The sequence below is a fragment of the Ranitomeya imitator genome, chromosome 8 (genome assembly GCF_032444005.1).
Source record: "Ranitomeya imitator isolate aRanImi1 chromosome 8, aRanImi1.pri, whole genome shotgun sequence".
Taxonomy (NCBI): Eukaryota; Metazoa; Chordata; class Amphibia; order Anura; family Dendrobatidae; genus Ranitomeya; species Ranitomeya imitator.
In genome coordinates this window covers 56,214,246-56,234,887 of record NC_091289.1, presented here as the reverse complement: position 1 = coordinate 56,234,887, position 20,642 = coordinate 56,214,246, and the positions used below count along the sequence as shown (strand labels likewise).

Below are 20,642 nucleotides of genomic sequence, written 5' to 3'. Positions count from 1 at the left end.
CTGTGCGGCTGAACAGTTCAGCTCCTGATCTTTCCATCCACAGTATCCATGTGTCATGTTTATTTTCAGAAACCTTCACTAGCACTAACTCATGGTGTCCCCTGTTGAAGAAGAGGTGTTGGGGCAGGAGCCAGTTTCCCGTCACATTCCAGTGGGAGGAACAGACTCTGTGTCTCTGTCAGCTGTTCCTAGATAATCAGATGGTGCACTCCTCACCAGGGCACTTATTAAACTCTCCGGTATTCTGTTACCTGCATGATCAGGTATCATTGTACTTGGTGAATTATTAAACCATCCTCTCTTCCCCTCTCCCTGTGGTCAACGTCCAAACTCCGCTGGTACAGGTACCCTTCTTCTTTTTTTCTTGCTGACTCCAGGAGAGAGCAGCCATGGCTCGAGAAATGGATTCCATTTATACCTCCACGATTGCCTCCTATAAGGTGAGATCTCTCCCCTCCTATTCTTCATACATAGAATTATCTGTTCGTATTTATATCCAAAAACGATCAAATTTAATGGGCGAAGGGAAATCTATGAATTTACTGCAGATTCTTAGTTCTATCATCAGAAGATGGAGGGGAAGGTATTGTCCTGTTTTCAAAGAAAGAACCAAAGTTTCTTGAAAAATGTAGATTCTCTGTAATTCACTGCTATCTATATGTCACCGGACGGACTTTACGAGCGCGAACAATCCGATAATGGATCAGGGAAGTTGCTGGGAATTCCCTTTCATCCTGACACTTGATTTTTTTTATTAATGTGATTATCTACTGCTTCATAGACTTTACATTAGGGATTGAACCAGCAGGGAACGTAGATTCTCTGGAGTTTAAATATCTTATAAAGTAATCTCCTGCTTGTGAAGGGATCAATACGTATGTTTTGCTGTATTTGCATCCTCATCATTTATAGGATCGGTGTCAATGACTAACTCGGGTTTAATTGTATTGTACATAGTTAAGATGACTCTCGTAAAGAGAACCGGCTTTACAGGAAGAAATCAACGACTTTTTCTGGCAAGATCCTATATAATTTTTCTTTATAGTTCTGTTTCACTGTACTCTATATTTTATAGATATCCATATACGTACACAAGGAAAGTACAGATACGCTTCTATATTCACAGTCACGTTAAAAACAAGTTATTCAACCTCATTTTTTATTTTTTCTTTGCAGAAAATTTTAGGTCAATTTAACCCAGCTCTGGAAAACCTTGTATACCTAGGTAATAACTACGTCCGAGCATTAAGCGGTAAGTGTCTCTACCATTGTGCCACGTATTAGTATTTTATATTCTTTCAATGCAACCAGAACATTGCACAGAACATTCGTTTTGACCATTTTATCTCTAGACATTTGGTCATTTTTAAACTTGCACATAGACTATAAATGAGAGTCTAGGGGTTCTGCTAACCATGGATTGCATACATTGGCAGCCATTCTTTGCCATGCATGATCAGAATACCATTCGTGCCAAGTCAAGCAAGACAAAGTGCCTCATATGAGATGAAACGGTCTTCAGCTGGACAGTGGTTAGGGGTCTAAAGCAGGAATGCCCCTTGATGCCCTTGTGTTTGGCCTCCAAGGCTCCAACCAACAGTACACAGATATACTTGTCTGTGTCTCAGTATTCACGGCTGGCAAATTGCGGACACTTTCTTCCGATGCAGCAGAGTGCTGCTCGTTTTATTCTTCCCCAAATATTATGAGCTTTTGTGGGGATCTTTGAAGATGCAGGATAACATCCACTAGTGACTTGTCATATAAATCTTCCATGTCAGAAAGCGTGGAAACAGGTGGCAGGTAAGTGTTTATGGTGCACTTTGTGCAGAGGACACTATCTGAATGTTTATGGCAGACACTGTGTGCATGACACCATTATTTCAAACACTGTTAAAGTGGGATGTAATATTTTCATCTTTTACATTTTAAAACTTACAACCCTTTGTGGTTAGCACCTAGTAGCACCCCCTTTTGAAAGTATCTCAGCTTGTAAATGCTTTTTGTAGCCAGACAAGAGTCTTTCAATTCTTGTTTGATGGATTTTCATCCATTTTTCCATGGTAAATTCTTCCAGTTCTGTGAGATTCCTGTGTCTGAGATTAATCCACAGATTTTCAATGATGGTCAGATCAGTGGACTGTGAGGGCCTTTGCAAAACCTTCAGCTTGCGCCTTTTGAGGTCGTCTATTGTGGATTTTGATATGTGTTTAGGATCAATCTCCATTTTTAAAATGTAAAGATGAAAATATAAATATTTTTCTTGCTCAAAATACAAAGGAAATGTGTCCTCTTTAACTTTAAGCCTTTTAGAGATCATTTCATCTTCACCTTGCTTAACTGTTCGCAATAACAGTGATTTTGACCAGGGGTGAACAATTTTTACATGCCGCTGTAGGTTATTCATATTGTTATCAATGTATTTAGTGTAATCGTGTTTCCCAAGAAATACATTGCAAGATGTCATTAATGATTATCTAGGCCAATATGGCAAGCAGTGCTTTGGTTATCACATGAATGAATGCTGATCTATAATGTTAAAAAGACTAGTGAGTCACTGTCCTAGGACAATGGTTCTGCAGTAAAGTGGTTTTCCTATGGCTAGTATCTGCCATCACTGCCCCCACTCCGATCCTAAGAATGAAGGGGGTACAGTTCTGAGTAGCGTGTCTTGAATAGCGGCGGTTACAGAGTCCACATAACATGGCCACCACTACTCCATACAGTGAGCTGGTTACCATAGCTACATGTACACAGGCGCCTTTACACTTTGCGCATGCGCAGGCGGGACTTCCGGTCCGGATGACGCACTTCCGGTCCAGCGGTCACTGCTCTCCTATAAACAGCCCCATCCTGCCTCTTCTCACCACATCGGCATCTGCAAGGTGCGGGAGCGCCGCTATTCAAGACATGCTACTCAGGTATGGCAGCTGTTTACTAGTGGGACCGCTTATCAGTGCCCACCACACTCTTACCACTTGAGACCAACGTCCCTCCTGATATAGCCAGTCTGTGGTGGCACTTCTTAAGGCAATACAATACGATCCCTGATTAAGGGTTTTCTTTATTCATTATTCCCCATTCTATTCTAGGTCCTACACACAGGGCAGCGTACAGCCATTGGCTTTTGTTTACCCTATCAGCAATTAGGTATTTAAGCAATGACTCCCTCCTTTTTTCATTACCATTAGCCAGCCGCACTGTTATTTCCATTATACTGACCTATATCCCCCATTAACCCTCTATAGTACTACCCATATATCCAAAACCAAGGAATTGCTACATTTACGTATCATTACCACCATACTAAGGTAACTAGTGCTTTCTGTCACCTCTCCTGTCTACCTCCTTCTGGTCTAAACCACTACAACTTCTGGACCACCTATATTCTCCACCTTCATGATGGTATTAACAGCTTATTCACCTTGGTGTACTCATTGGTGCCTTGACGGTTCTACGGTTGCTGGTCATGCCTCTTTGTTAATCCTTTCGATAAACTGACGGTTTATTATTCATGTACTTTGCAGACCTGTATATATGTACATATTATAGGTTGTATTTACTTGTGTTTATTTTTTGTCTTTTAGCGATGGTATGATTAAGACTCGGGAGAGTCGAAACGTCATGTTTTGTTATTACATTAGGTCGCTTATCGAATGTTTGTAGATATGCTCCCATGTGTTACTTATATTGAGTTATGTCTAATAAACTCACACTATCTAGTATAAATTATCACTAGTGTGTGCAGTGTCTTCCAAATAATATTTGAAGAGGTAGCTGTCAATCACTGTTTAAAACTGCCCACCGGACCTGAGCACACAGAAAGAGATGGATTTTATTGTATAATAAACAAGTTAGGCCACGTTCACACGTTCAGTGTTTGGTCAGTATTTTATATCAGCATTTCTAAGCCAAATCCTGAATGTGTGAATGAGGAATTATTCTCAGTCTTTTCTGTTGAGCTTTTCCTCTGTAACTTTCTGCTGGCCAATTGCACTGCACTTCCAAGCTGACAGGTTTCCTTTAATAAAAACACTGGACAGAAACAAATATTAACGCCATATAGTAACATTATAGTCGTGGCAATTACCAGTTCTGCACAGGTGTACTGCAGACCACATAAGTGGATCTATTACAGAAACACTCAGCGACTCAGGTTGTGATTGATTTGTACCTTTTTCTTCTACATCCGGCTCAGAGTGTCAATTCGTTCAACCACTACTTCATTCTGTAGAACTGGGCACAGACAAAAGTTTTCCGTCACACCTCCAACTTAATCCCAATACTACACAAGCTTCCCCATCCAATGTGCTATCAGTAGTAAAAATGTCACCCTTGGGGTCCCCACATAGTAAAAGTACCACCTTATTTTTGCAATCAAAAGACTGTATACAGTGAGTATTGCTTCTAGAACTCTACTCTCAGTAATTGTTACCTTTCATGTCCTCATTAGTAATAATGCTTCCTGTTATGTCATGATCACGTAATAATTCCCCTTTTATGACCCCACTCAATATTTATTCAATTTACTAAATAGTAGTGTTCCTGTTTGTGAACTTGCAGAATACGATATGCCATGATCATGTAATAATTCCCCTTTTGTGATCCCACTCAATATTTATTCCATTTACAAAATAGTAGTGTTCCTGTTTGTGAACTTGCAGAATATGATATGATATGACATGATCATGTAATAATTCCTCTTTTATGACCCCATTCAATATTTATTCCATTTACAAAGTAGTAGTCTTCCTGTTAGTGAACTTACAGAATATGACATAGATCAGGGTATAGACACAACATTTTACATAATTAACTCTTTTAAAATTGTATTATTTTATTAGAAATAAAGTCTCAAACAAAAATAATCTCACATAAACAAAGTGATTAAAGTGCTAAGTGCTATAAAATATAACCAATGCTTAGTTAGTCACGGTCAGGATCATATACCTAAGCAGATGGGGAAAAGCTGTCCTTAGTATCCCCTAAGCTCATCCAAACTGTCTGTGGAGGTTGGCACCCTAGATTCAGCAGGGCAGTGGTGCCCCCTACTCATGTGTCATCTGTATCCTAATCTCCCTAATTGTCCCTATGGTTTGGACATAACAGGGACAAGAGAATAGAAGAATACAGTTACCGTCAATATGTCGCAGAGGGTGTAGGTGTCCAGATACAGTGATAGTCTATGATATTAAAAATTGTTGGCCAATACGTATGTAGGACTAGTTTATAGATATACGGTAATATAGCCAAAAGATGAATTAATGTCTTCCTACGCTCAGCCCCCCCTTATACTGACCCTTCCTATCAGTGGAGGTTGCACCCTATTCCTACACGTCGGTGGCGCCTTCACTCATTCGTCGTCTGACCCTCAATTTCCCAAACTATCCATAATCCCACTAGTTGTGTGGTTAGACACAGAAGAAGATGGTACCTATCTTCTTATTTTCTCTTGTCCCTATTATGTCCAACTCTTAGGGACAATTAGGGAGATTAGGATACAGATGTCGCATGAGTGGCAGCAAAACCGCCCTGCTGAATCAAGGGTGCCAACCTCCACAAACAGGAAGGGTGACCATATGGAAATATGTTCTTTTGTTCCTCGCTTCTCCCCATTAATGATATGATAGACACAGTAATTTCCCCTTTGGGCACCTTTAAAAAAACAAAAACATCTTATACTTGCCCAACTCCGATCCCACAATGAGTCTGCACCTCTTTCTTTTTACACGTGGGAGCCTGGGTCACTCAGTAGGACGCAGTGACATAATAGGGCATCCTCCTGTCTGCGCCAACTCAAAGGAATTTCTTCATTGTGCTCTCTGGGGGGCCTGGACTTCTTGATCTAGCCGGATTAGGTGGCCCAAGCCCCCTTGAAAATGCAGGCTATGGTGGTAGTCATGCCATTGATTATAATATCGAACAGAAAAGTCTTGATTTTAATAAAATGTCTTCACAATGGATATTACCAGGTATTGATATATAATATTTGCTGATGTCTTCTTTCTATCCATAGGTCTATCTGAAGTTGCTGAGTCTTATTTTAATGCGATTAGGAAGATAGGTGAACAAGCATTGCAGAACTCTGCGTGTCATGGCCTGGGTGAGTCAGAGGAAAGGTTTTTCCTGAAAACTATAATGTATAATATTATAATTTAAAGTATAGGCAAAGGAAATGTGACGATATCGGAAACAACTCAAATGATTGCTTCATTTTCCAATTTTCAGCATATCCACTGCCTACAGTCCATATGTATCTGTATGCTGCATTGGATATGGCCATGAAGCTCTATTCTACCTATGGTATGCAAGGCCCCAATGCCGACCCCAGATTCTGCTAGATGCTATTCCTATTTGTTAGCACAACTTTTCTGAGTATACACTGTTTCATGGACGCATCTAGAGCCCATACGAAAGGCTGAGTATGAGAAAGCTGACCCAAGATCAACAACAAACTCAGTTTCTGCCCACGTCTAGCTATGCCATTCTAATCTGGGGCAACATATTCTACACATTCCAGTGGGATGGACAAAGACAGCACTCGTGCATGAGCTGTGAAGATGGTGAACTTCTGGGACATGTTGCAGATACTAGTTGGGGTCATGTGACCATTCACTCTGCACCTACAGCAAGAGCATAGCAGTTGGGGGCCAAGATAAAAACAAAGAAAAAGATTAAATATGTGAAGCAAACATTTAAAAAATATTTTCACTAATTTCGAGATGTATTAGGATTTTTAGACCAAAATTTGTAGAAGAAAAAAACCCTATAAAGTCAATAACGCAGTCAAAAGCATTCAAACATGACTTGCCTACTCCTTGGTTATGGTTGTAGACACTCTTGTGGCAGTCGGGGGGTACTGTTTGTTTTTTGGGGGAGGGAGTGGGGCACTCTGCTGGCACTCTTAATGGGGCCACCTTGATGGAGTTGCTAATGAAAGCATTTTGATTATTATGGGGCTTGACTTGTACATTAGATGAGGCTTTAATCTCTCTTGTTACCATATTTTTGGTCCGCGTGCTTGGAGAATGAGAAAATGTTTCACCGATCTGTGCAAGGACCTCAGATTTGAGGAATCTACTGGGCTGAAGTATCTATCGAATGGTGAAAAAAACATAGAATGATGCCTACAACAGTGACACTTTATTCTTCATAATAGGCTATATAGATCTTTGAACCATGAGATTGCCATATAAGACGGTGTAAGAGATGACTAGCGGATAGGTGCAGGACAGTTTTTCTTTGATAGAATTATAAAGGGTAGATGATGTGTGGGATATGGCGTGTAACACTGGCTCATTAAGCTCGATTTTATGTCCTATTTGGTTTGTGTCGCCATCTTCTGAGACCCAGAACTTTGTTTTTATTTTTCAGTTGATAGAGCATATTTTTGCAGAACAAACTGTAGTTTTTATTGCTACTATTTTGGGGTACATATAACTTTTTGCTTTATGTTTTAGGAGGAAAAGTGCAATTCTGTGCTACTATAATTTCCTTTATTAGTTTAAATATTTATATACATATATTTAAATGTATATTTATTATATTTTATATATATTTTATATATTTATTATATTTTATATATTTATATATTTTATATATATATTATATATATTTTTATATGTATATTTATATAAATATTTATTTAAATATTTATATAATTTGAAACTGTGGACTTTTAAGGATTGCATCCATTTTGTAAATATTTTCTTTAATTTCTTCCGCTTAACTTTTTTCCAGCTGCAAACAGTTTTTTAGCTGGATCAAAAAAACGTAGTCTGCACAACTTTTTTGTCCTGCTAAAAAAAAAACAGATAGCAACTGGATACATTTTGCTGAATATTGAAGTCTATCAGTTTTGTCATTCGTCAACGGATCCGTTTTTTAAACATTGCACTCGCTCAGAACACTAGAGGCGTTCAGAGACACCGCTAGTAAAAACTGATCCGTTACAAATGGAAAAAAAACTGATGCAAAATGGAAACTAAAGTGTGAATCTGTTTTTGCTCCATTTAGGATGGATCGACATTTTTTAAAATATTGGGTCCATTACAAATGGTTAACAACTGGAAATGTGTTCAGAGCCCAACACCTCTGTATACATCAGATAACACAAATACCAACACTCAAAATAAGAGGGGTGCAGAAACGCTGCAGAACTGCACAAAAGAAGTGACATGCACTTCTTTGAAATCTGCAGCGTTTCTGCGCAGATTTTTCTGCACCATGTGCACATTTTTTTTTTACACATTGATTTACATTGTACTGTAATCACAGTGCAGTTCTGCAGCGTTTCTGCTGCAGAAAAATCTGCTGCAGTTCTGCACTAAATCTGCATCGTGTGCACATACCCTTAAGGTTTTTTTTGGTCACCTCAACATTGCAATAACATGCAATGAAAAGCGAGCAAAACATTGTATCTACCCCAAAATGGTATCAATAAAAATGTCCACTCAGGATTAAAAAAAAATAAACCCTCACCCAGCCCTAGATTCTGAAAGATGGAAAATAGCAACAAACGTAAAAAAACAAAAATTCATACAAATTTCTAAAAAAAAATGTCACCACTTAAATAAATAAGAACCTATACCTGTTTGCTATCTGTGTACTGACCTGGTGAATCATAATGGCAGATCAGTTTTACCATATAGTGAACATGGTAATTGTGGAATTGCACTTTTTTTTTTCAAATTTCACCACAGTTGGAATTTTTTTTTTTTCATTTTCCAGAACACTATGTGGTAAAATCAATGGTGTCATTCAAAAGTACAACTCATCCCACAAAAAACAAGCCCTCACATGGCCATATTGCCGGAAAAATAAAAAAAAACTTATGGCTCTGGGAAGAAGAGCAAAAGAAAAAAGGGGGTGAAGGAGTTAAAGCTGACTCACTCAATCATTCCAAGCTCTATGTAGAAGCAGGAGATCACTTTTTACTGTATGAGTCATCAGTCACTGCAAAAGTCCCTGGTGCGGGGGAGGTGGGAACAGCTGGGTCAGGAGGAATTTTTGTAGAGACAAGAGAATTCCTGTTTCTACATGCAGCAGAGAAACGAGAAGAATTATTTAGTAGAAAGGGAAAATGAGCAATTGTAAGTACACAGGGCTATATAGTGTGATGACTGCAATATATTCGGAGAATGAAAACTTTGATGGGAGGAGGAGAAGTGCTTCTCTAAAGGAGACATGTTTGTTTTAGGAAACAATTTCATTTTGGGTAATATAACAATTATGAAACACTAGATGGAGGCCCAATGCTGGGGGCAGGCATGGGGCACTGTTGTTGCCTAATGGCATCCTGTTATAATCTAATGACTTTTGCATCAGGGGACTCATGTGCTTGATGCCTACGCTTATATGCATTGTTTTTGTCCCAGCGATGCTGTTGCTCTTCAGGAGTCTCATTTGCCCTTTGTTGTCTTCAACGTTGTGCCTTTGCTGCTTTCCTTTCATTGTCATTGGCATACTTCTGATGAGGAGCCATGTTGGCATCGATATTTGCTTTTTAAAGGGGTTTTCCCACGAACAAAAGTTCATTTTAAAAATTGTCTGTGTCTGACCATGTACCGAACATACCACAGCTCCTGGGCAGGGGAGGAAGCAAAAGACAATACTGACATTACAGCAGAAGATCGCAGAGGATACATTTTGTGAGGCAAAATATTTTTTTTAAAAATAGTCAGTGAAATATTTTACCTCACAAGATGAATTCACTGCGATCCCCTGCTGTGATGTCAGTATTGTCTTTTGCTTCCTCCCCTGCCCAGGAGATGTGGTATGCTCCGTACACGGTCAGGCACAGACAATTTTTAAAATGAACTTTCGTTCGTGGGAAAACCCCTTTATTGTGACCGTTTATTTCTGCCTGTAGACACATCGCACATCTGCCGGCGGGATCAGCAGAATGATTCACTGCGCCTGCATGAAATTCGCAGAGGCACAGTAAATCAGACCACCGCCATCTTTGTACAGACAGATAGTGGTGGTCATATTAAAACTGCGCATGCGCTCCTCCTGTACAAAGATGGCCGCAGTCAGTGAATCATTCAGCTGATCCTGGCGGCGGCGTGTTTGCGACTGGGTTCCGCTCGTGGTACCGCGCAAGAGGCTGCATGAGTGAGTGTGTGAGTGTGAATGTATGAGTCTGAAAGTGTGAGAGTGTGTTAGTACGGCACAAAGAGTGTGTGTTGCGACGGTGTTTCGCTGGTGGTACCGCGCAATAGGTTGGTACCAGCTGCAGTTTCCATATTGAGACACCCATCACTTGGGTCTCCCAATATGGCTGTCAGTGAACTTCCTCCTCGTGGAATTTTGGGATCCGGTGACATCTGCACAGAACAGGAAATGAAAACATTACAAGGCAATTATATAAATTGTTTTCTTTTAAAACTCAGTGTTGTAGTTAATCTTTTATTTCTACTAGAAATATATAAATAAATTGACAACTGGGTGTGTCCATTAAGGGCAACTCTCTGATAATGTCCAATCAGCAAACGTTTAGCACGTCTATGGGAAAAAATAATTTGATGAAGTGAATGGAAACACCATACATAAGTTTCCAATAGGACTAACTAAAGAATGGCACAGTGCGGAGTACAAAGAAAAGATGTTCAACAATTGTAATCTTATGGGGAACACAAAAATCAGAAGAACTTACGTTTCCTGTCTAAGGACTACAGAAGTTCTTTAAGATATTTGGGAGTTACCCGATTGTCATTATTGGCTCAGTAATATATGTTAACCCAGTTGTAAACTAGAAAAATTAAAATCACACTGTGACTGTAACTTATGGGAGGAAATCATATACGTTCATATTGTTTCAAAACAATTAAGTGAAAGGATTCTGATTGCTCCATAGATGTCATTTATCAGTTCATTTTTTTTAACTTGCCAACAAATTGCAGCTTTCTCCGACCTTTCTGCATGACAGATCATATCCTCTTTTATCTTCTGAACAATGTCCTGACTGATTTGGCTTACAAAGTCTGGGGCCGTTGCTACAACAATCAACCAACAATGACAGTTTATGTATTTCTATCCATCACAGTCCCAGTCACCTAACAACAAATCTTTACAAGTAGTAAAAAACTGTGTACTAAAAACAAAAATAGAATGTAGACCGTCATTAAAAGTCAAACACAAAAACACCCCAAAATATAAATTCCATAGTAACATTCAGTAAAACGATTCATACCTAAGCTTAAAGGGAGTCTATCAACACAGAATGACTGATCAAACCTAGCACGGGTGCTTGGTGCACCCTTGGTGTGGCTAAACGTTTAAAGGGAACCTGTCACCAGGTTTTCTTAATATAAAGTAGGGCCAGCACCTTTAAGTCCTCTTTTACAGAATTGCAGCATCCTTTACATATGTCACCAATCCCCTATGTAAGGCTCAATGAAGACCTTTTATTATACTCACAGACGGTGCGGTCCGGTCCAGTTGGTGTCTCTGCCCTTCATCCAACTCCTCCTTTCTTCTTACGATCACCGTCCTCCTTCCCTGCTTCTTATAGATGACACATCCTATGTCTTCTACACAGTGTCCCGCATCGTGCTCTTGCGCAGGCCCACTTCTCTCTACCCTTCCGAGGGTTCACTATAATGTGTATGCACCGGCTTTACCTACGGGTTATTGACGCTCTTTGGCCTTCCCCGGTTGATCATAAGAAGACAAGATGCGCCGGATGAAGACCAGAGACGTCTATCGGCCTGGACCGTGTCATCTGTGAGTATAATAAAAGGTATTTTTTGTATGTTGCATAGAGAATTGGGGAAATACAAGCAGCATACTAAAATGCTGTAACAAAGGGCTTAAAGGGAACCTGTCACCCCCCTCAGGCGTTTGTACCTAAAAGAGCCACTTTGTGCAGCACTAATGCTGCATTCTGACAAGGTGGCTCTTTTAGTTATGATGCCTGCACACGCTGAAATAAACGTTTATAAAATGTGCCCCCTCATGCCCTGAAATCGCCAGGGAGGTGGGTCTTTCATTCCTAATCAGACGCAGCACAGCCGTCACTCCGGACCTGTGCACGCCGGGCGCCACCTCCTCTTCCAGCATTATCGTCCCCGGCGCCTGCACATCAAGGTTTTTTTTTTCGGGCGTGGGCAGTTGCGCTGCCCTTTGTACTTACAGCGCAGGCGCCAGGGACGATAATACTGGAAGAGGAGGCGGCGCCTGGGGCGCACAGGTCCGGAGTGACGGCTGTGCTGCGTCTGATTAGGAAGGAAAGTCCCGCCTCCCTGGCGATTTCAGGGCATGAGGGGGCACATTTTATAAACACTTATTTCAGCATGTGCAGGGAGCATAACTAAAAGAGCCACCTTGTCAGAATGCAGCATTACTGCTGCACAAGGTGGCTATTTTAGTTACAAACGCCTGGGGGGGGTGACAGGTTCCCTTTAAAGGTGCTGGCCCTACTTTATATTAGGAAAACCTGGTGACAGGTTCCCTTTAAGTACACCTTCCCAGCTACTTGTTCTACCTCTATCTCCTCCTTTTTTGGCTTTTTAAAGTTGAAGCTGTCCATCCAAGAAGAGGAGCATGGAGATAGAGGGAACACAAGTGGGTGGGAAGGTGCACCTAAATATTTGGCCACTCCATGGGTGCACCGAGCCCCTGTACTTGGTTTAAACAGTCTTTCTGTGCTGACAGTCTCTTCAACCCTCAAAGAGAAAAATACACCCCTGCATTAAAAAATTGAAAGGGCATTGATAAAATAAAGGTTTTTCAAAAATGATACCCATGAGTTAAACAAAATCAATACCCCATAAAAATAGATAGCAACATCACAATTCAATTGTCATAATTCCCAAACAAATAGTCAATCTCATCTAAGATAAAAAAAAGCACAAACTCATGCAAAAATACAACAAAAAATGGCGAATTTATAAATTACATTAGTGAAATTTGCAAACTGTGTGTCATTGTACTTGGAAAATCCTGGATTTCCAGAGGAAAAAGATTTGTTGTTTATTTTCCTAAACACAGATAAGATATTGTTTTATTATGAAAGGCTGCACTTGATGAACCTGTGTATCTGTGTATCAATAGACATGAGTTATGTTTATAAAAAATGGCAACGTAGGGCTTGTGGCTGGACTAGTAACTGACAGAAGAGGAAGTGCCCAAGGGTAATGCAGAACAGAACTCAGGGGTGACCCGCTGCCAGAATTGGGAACGATTTTGATTTCCTTTTTTTATTTGTTTTTGATGCATTCTTTCTTCTATGAGCATTACTTGGCATGATTGTGTGTGTGATATTTTTTTTTTATTTTGGCCCAAAATATATAAAAAATACCTAGTATCATGCTTAAATTCAGGCGACCCTAAAAATTGCAAACATTATTATGTCGACCAAAAATACCCAACGAGCAGCTCATTGAGCATGGTATTAGGAATTATGAATTAAAGGTGTCATTAATGACTCGAGCGTGTGCAATATCATGGGAGCGTTTGTACTTTGGTCTCGTTAGCTAAATTGCACCCAGCGTTCTTTTATTACGCAATGTAAGGACATGTAAACTGATATTTAGTTATAAAGTCAAGGTTGTTCTATAGTATACTGAATGAAGTGGGGAGTCCATACCTTGCTGTCCTTATGTGATTTTTGTCATCATCAGACTTCTTAGAAACATATACTCCTGCTAGTCCTTCTCTCATGGGCTTCTATGTTAGGAGTAATTAGGGTACGGCCAAATGGAGCAACAACCAAAAAACCCAGCCTAAAGCTAAATTCAGGGGAGCCTCGACCACCCTCATTCACAAGTTGCAGATGTAACTGGCACTAGTATGCTCCGTAAATTGGGCCAGACTAGTGCGTGATGCATCCATGTGCATTAGCACATAGGCTAGCATCGGTCAAGGTGCACATGGAAAAACGTTCATGTTAATGTTTCCCAAGGATGAGGCCATATGAAGCAGCCATGACATGTGCACACCATGACCCTGCTACATCGCTGACATTGCCCTAAAGATGAAGCCAACTAGAACGGTTGTGACGCGGTTGTGACACAATCAAAACAGTTTGGTTGACTGTGTCCGGCTTTGCTTAAACATCATGTTCTGAAAGTGAGTTTTTTTTCACTTTACGACCCAATTTAATCAATGAGGATCACCAATAGTAATGACCTTGCCAGACAACTTACAGACTAAGCTTGTTTGTTTAGGTGAAAAATGCATGAAGTCTGCGGTACACCGTTTTTGACCACGTCACAACAGTGTCATCTGGCATTACACTTAAATATTAATGTGAACCTTTGAGTTTGTACTCTTGGCATGATAGCTATATAGTTTGAGTTGAGTAAGTAATATTGGGTGATAATGACCCTTAATTATAGTCCCCCTGAATGATATCTGGCAGCTCATTGATGAACAACGATGTGTTGAATCACAGTTTTTTCTCTACAATTATATTACCATGGTCATATTATTACATATTATTATTATTATTATTCTTTCGTCATTTCTATGTTTATACATCTTTCAGAATTTGTATCTATTTTATTGTTGTGAGCAATTTGTGTTTTTTTGCGACTAAGGGCTCATTCAAATGTCTGTTGTTTTCAAGTACAAGGAAAATTAGGAGACAAAACGTTCCTAGTTTCATGAGTGATTTTGTTCAGAGTTTTATCTGACTTTAATCTGAGTTTGGTCAGTGTTCCATCAGCAATGGATCAGTGAAAAACAGAAGAAACTCAGATGGAACTCTGAAGTACACAGTATGGGCCTTACTCATCAAAGCTTTCACGCCAGAATTATGACGTAAAGTTGTTGAAAAGTCACAAACTTTAGGTGCAACTCACAGTTGCACCAAAATTTAGCAACTTTTGGCGTTTTCACACCAGGTTCTCCCAGCTCCGCCAAAATGGGAAGAACTGGAACAGGGGTGAGGCGAGGGCTAGACACCACAGCCTGTCTAATTCATGATGAGCTGGGGTGTTCCCTACCCCAAAAATCTCACTCCAGTACCTGACTGGAGTAAAATTTCTGGCATGGCTCACGGATGGGCACGCCACTCGTCATATGCTCCAGATTCATTAAGAGGCGTTCACTTTTTCTTGAATCAGGACTGCAGCACACCTCCTCGTCAACACTAGCGTGAACAACGGGCCCTATATCTTCTGTGTGTTATCCATTCTATATAGATCCTAGAGGCGTAGCTCGGGGTTCAGCTCAGGAGAGGGGGAACAAAATATTTGAATGGGCCCCTAACCAGGTAAGCCTTATTATAACCATGGTGGCGCACCCCAGTTGTGGGAATAGGGGAACCTCGGCAGATGACCGCGATGTTAGTGAAAATAAATCTCTACACAAAGACCAACACTGATATTCCCGTCATATGGTGACCATATAGTGGTAGATACCAGTCCTGCAGTTCATATAAGAGATTACAGTACTGCTACAGATAGTGACTTACAGCTGACGTTCTTTCTGATGGAGTTGTTCACTTTTCCTGTGATATGACGACTTCTCCAACCACAACTCATCTGCAGAGATTACAAAGTGACATCTGACTTATCACATTTCCAGCACCGTCTCCATCTATTTACGACCTGCACAAACTCCTCTTCCTCTTGATACCCCAACACTGAGCCACTGCTGCCATATGTGACCCTATTACTGCACCTGCTGTGTGGCACAAAAACTGTGCTCCTCTTACTGCCTCACTTAATACTGCCATCACTGTGCCTCTTCCATAGCAAAATGCTTTCTTTGTGTCATTATTGCCCCATACAAAATGTTGATGCCTTGTTCTAGTGTTCTAGAAAACAGTCCACATTTTGCCCCTAGAAAGTGATAATGCCCCATGTGTACCTTTGATGGTCACAATAATCAGAGTGCCCCTATAACAATAAAGCTTCTTAAGTGCCCACTTAACTTTTAATAATGTCCCCTGCCGACATACAGCTCCCCTATACACAGTGTAATGCCCCTACACCTCCCCTATACACAGTAAGATGATCCCAGCAGCACCTCTATATACAGTATGATGGTTCCACAGCTCTCTATATGCAGTATGATAGGCTGTCACGAGTATGTCACATCCTCCTGGGAGATATGGGGTTAGAAAATCATTAAGTATTGTGAATTTCAGGTCTTCCATTTAGGCAGTGTGTTTCATGTCCCATATTAAATGGATTTAGTTTAATTTGGTACTGAAGAGGTTAACTCTTTCTATGCTGTTTAGAAACATGCAGCTCCTTGTCACAGCTGCTCATGACCTGGTCATTTCTTATCTCTATAAAATCTGGCCAGACCTTCTCTTCCTCGCCAGTGAAAGTTTACTACCTGGTTCCGAGGAGTTGCTGTGCTGAGTTGGAGATCGTTTTTGCTGCTGGAGATTGTTGTATGCTTTCCTCATTGTCCTTTTCCCATTTGGTTTGAACATTCCTACCCTTCCCTATTTACCTCTCTACCATTGGTGAGTTTTTGTATGTTAGTTGCTTTTTGTTATCCCTATTTGTCATGTGTACACACTAGCATTTCTGTCCCAAATTGTATCTCAGGGGAGCCTATAATCTGATTAGGATTAAGGAGGGGTATGAGTGGAAGACGGCTTTTAACACCCCAGAAGGACATTATGAAAATATTGTCATGCCTTTTGGTTTGACTAATGCTTCCACTGTGTTCCAACATTTCGTTAATGACATCTTCCGTCACCTCGTGAGTAGATTAGTAGTGTATCTTGACGATGTTTTTATCTACTCGTCAGATCTCAAGTCTCATCAAGTACATGTCAGGCAGGTTAAGTTCTTAGGTTTCCTCGTGTCAGCTGCAGGTTTTCTTGATCAGGTCTGAGCAGTTCTGGAATAGGACCTCCCAGAAAATTCAAAGCATTACAATGCTTTTTGGGGTTCGTAAATTATTATCGGAAATTTATCAGAAACTTCTTGTCTATTGTCAAACCCCTCACTGACATGACAAGGAAAGGTAAAAACTTCCTCGAAGTGGTCCGACTGCGCTTGGTAGTCATTTTCTTCTTTGAACAGATATTTTTCCACTCCTCCAACCTCATGCTTCTCAACCATTGTCAAGGTCAATGCTTCTGAGGTGGGGTTCGGGGCTGTATTGTCTCAATGTTTGTCCCCTGGTAAGTGGCATCCATGTGCCCTCTTCTCCAAAAAGTTGTCATCAGCCAAAGCAAACTATGATGTAGGCAATTGGGAACTTTTGGCCATTAAGCTGGCATTTGTGGAGTGGCTTCATTTTTTTGGAGGGGCAGTTCACCTTGTCACAGTCATCACTGATCACAAAAATTTGATGCACCTTGAATCTGCTAAACATCTTAATCCCAGGCAAGCTAGATGGTCTTTGTTTTTCACCAGTCTTAATTCTGTGGTCGCTTACTATCCTGTTATTAAGAACGTCAAAGCAGATGTTTTGTCTCGAAGTTTCCCTGGGGGTGAGAGTACTAATGAGTCTGTCCATATTTTACAAGAAAGTGTGGTTGTTCCTGCATTGTGTTCTGAACTTGAGGGTGAGTGTTGTGAATTCTGCTTTTGGGCTCCCTCCGGTGGTTGTAGATGGTAATACAGTTGTAGATGGTAATGCAGTTGTGCCTGGACTGCAGGATTGGACAGGTGTATCTGCTAATTGCAAGGCTGACTGGGGTATTTAGCTTTGCAGGACTCTTTAGTCCCTGCCAGTTGTCAATGTTCCTTGTGAAGTGTTGGATCACTTTCTGGCTTCTCCTGCTCGCTGCCAATTTCAGCAAAGATAAGTGTTTGGTTTTTGTTTCTGTGGCAAACTGCCGGTGTGCTTGTTTCAGTTTTATTCCTGCTCTGATTGTAGAATTCACTGGAGTTGCAGATATACACTCCTGCATCTTTTAGTAGATGTAGGAAGTTTTTGTATATTCTGCTGTGGATGTTTTGAAGGGTTTTATACTGACCGCACAGAACTCTGTCCTATCCTGTCCTATCTAGCTAGAGTGGCCTCCTGTGCTAATCCTGTTTTTCTGCCTGTGTATGTTTTTTCCTCTCCGACTCACCGCCAATATTTGTGGGGGGCTGTCTATCCTTTGGGGATTTTCTCTGAGGCAAGATAGTATTCCTATTTCCATCTTTAGGGGTATTTAGTTCTCCGGCTGTGACGAGGTGTCTAGGTGTGTTAGGTACACTCCACGGCTACTTCTAGTTGCACTGTTAAGTTCAGGATTGCGGTCAGTAGAGTGGCCACTTTCTCCAGTGAAAGTTCTCATGCAGCTCCTAGGTCACCGGATCATAACAGTACAACTGGCCAACAATGAGTTAATTGCATCTCAGAAGAAGGGAGGAAAGGTTTTGTGCCATTTTTTTTTTTCTCTGCCTGTTTTGTCTTCTCCTCTCTCTTAATCTCTGGGTGGCTGAGGAACCTAGTACCAACATGAATGTTCAGCAGTTAGCTTCTCGTGTGGATCAGCTTGCTGCGAGGGTACAGGGTATTTCGGATTATATTGTTCAGACTCCTGCTTTAGAACCTAAGATTCCCACTCCTGATTTATTTTTTGGTGACAGATCCAAATTTTTGAGTTTCAAAAATAACTGTAAACTGTTTTTTTGCATTGAGACCCCGGTCCTCTGGTGATCCCATTCAGCAGGTTAAAATCATCATATCCCTGCTGCGTGGTGACCCACAGGATTGGGCATTTTCCCTGGAATCTGGCAATCCTGCTTTGCTTAATGTTGACTCTTTCTTTCAAGCATTGGGGTTATTGTATGATGAGCCTAATTCTATGGATCAAGCTGAGAAGACCTTGTTGGCCCTATCTCAGGGGCAAGAGGCGGCTGAATTGTATTGTCAGAAATTCAGAAAATGGTCTGTGCTGACTAAATGGAATGATTATGCTTTGGCGGCAATTTTCAGAAAGGGTCTTTCTGAATCCGTTAAGGATTTTATGGTGGGGTTTCCCACACCCTCCAATCTGAGTGATTCTATGTCTTTGGCCATTCAGATTGACCGGTGAGATTATCCATCAAAGAGGACAGACCCTGAATGTCCATGTCCACACCTGTGTTCTGAACCACCCTGATGTATAGGGGAAAAGAAAGACAGAACACAGTGCAAAGAAAAAAAAATGGTCTCAGAACTTCTTTTTTCCCTCTATTGAGAAGCATTAGTACATTGGGCCTCCAGTACGGTTATGAACAGGTAATTCAGAACCACAATGGACCTTGAAGTTCAGAGCACACAAGGTGACCTGACATTTACCAAAAACATAGGACGAGCTCTGAGACGTGGAAACTCTGCTGACCGCAATCCCTAATCCTAACACACCACACTAGAGGTAGCCGTGGATTGCGCCTAACGCTCCCTATGCAACTTGGCACAGCCTGAGAAACTAACTAGCCCTGAAGATAGAAAAATAAGCCTACCTTGCCTCAGAGAAATTCCCCAAAGGAAAAGGCAGCCCCCCACATATAATGACTGTGAGTTAAGATGAAATACAAACACAGAGATGAAATAGATTTAGCAAAGTGAGGCCCGACTTACTGAATAGACCGAGGATAGAAAAGATAGCTTTGCGGTCAACACAAAAACCTACAAACAACCACGCAGAGGGGCAAAAAGACCCTCCGCACCGACTAACGGTACGGAGGTGCTCCCTCTGCGTCTCAGAGCTTCCAGCAAGCAAGAAAAACCAATATAGCAAGCTGGACAGAAAATATAGCAAACAAAAATAACACAAGCAAAACTTAGCTTATGCAGGATAGAGAGGCCACAGGAACGATCCAGGAGGAAGCAAGACCAATACTAGAACATTGACTGGAGGCCAGGATCAAAGCACCAGGTGGAGTTAAATAGAGCAGCACCTAACGACTTAACCTCATCACCTGAGGAAGGAAACTCAGAAGCCGCAGTACCACTCTCATCCACCAAAGGAAGCTTATAGACAGAACCAGCCGCAGTACCGCTCACGGCCACAGGAGGGAGCTTGGCCACAGAATTCACAACAATATTCGTCCATCTTCTTCATCGTTGGGAGCAGGGTTCTTTTTTGTTGCTAAAAAAGATGGTTCTTTGAGACCCTGTATTGATTATCGTCTCTTAAATAAGATCACGTTCAAGTTTCAATACCACTTGCCTTTGCTTTCTGATTTGTTTGCTAGGATTAAGGGAGCTAGTTTGTTTACTAAGATTGACCTTCGGGGGGCTTATAATCTTGTTCGCATAAAGCAGGGTGATGAATGGAAAACTGCGTTTAACACACCCGAAGGCCATTTTGAATACCTTGTGATGCCATTCGGACTCTCTAATGCTCCATCTGTTTTTCAGTCCTTCATGCATGATATCTTCCGGAATTATCTTGATAAATTCTTGATTGTATATTTGGACGATATTTTGATTTTTTCCGATGATTGGGAGTCTCATATGCAACAGGTCAGGATGGTATTTCAGATCCTTAGTGACAATGCCTTGTTTGTGAAAGGGTCTAAGTGTCTTTTTGGGGTGCAGAAGGTTTCTTTTTTGGGCTTTATTTTTTCTCCCTCGTCTATAGAGATGGATCCGGTTAAGGTTCAGGCCATTCATGATTGGATTCAGCCCACATCCGTGAAGAACCTTCAGAAATTTTGGGGTTTTGCTAATTTTTATCGCCGTTTCATTGCTAATTTTTCCAGCGTGGTTAAATCCTTGACCGATTTGACGAAGAAAGGCGC

General features: G+C 41.0%; 1 protein-coding gene across 1 annotated transcript in view; it reads left to right on the top strand.

Moving 5' to 3' along the window:
• The first annotated feature begins 198 nt into the window (after positions 1-198).
• Positions 199-20,642, top strand: part of BAIAP2L2 (BAR/IMD domain containing adaptor protein 2 like 2) — a 90,970-nt gene continuing 70,526 nt past the window's right edge. The window contains exons 1-3 of the mRNA XM_069736956.1: positions 199-440; positions 1,177-1,252; positions 6,017-6,103. Coding sequence (XP_069593057.1) covers positions 390-440; positions 1,177-1,252; positions 6,017-6,103 — 214 coding nt within the window. The 5' untranslated portion in view covers positions 199-389. The remainder of the gene's footprint in view (positions 441-1,176; positions 1,253-6,016; positions 6,104-20,642) is intronic.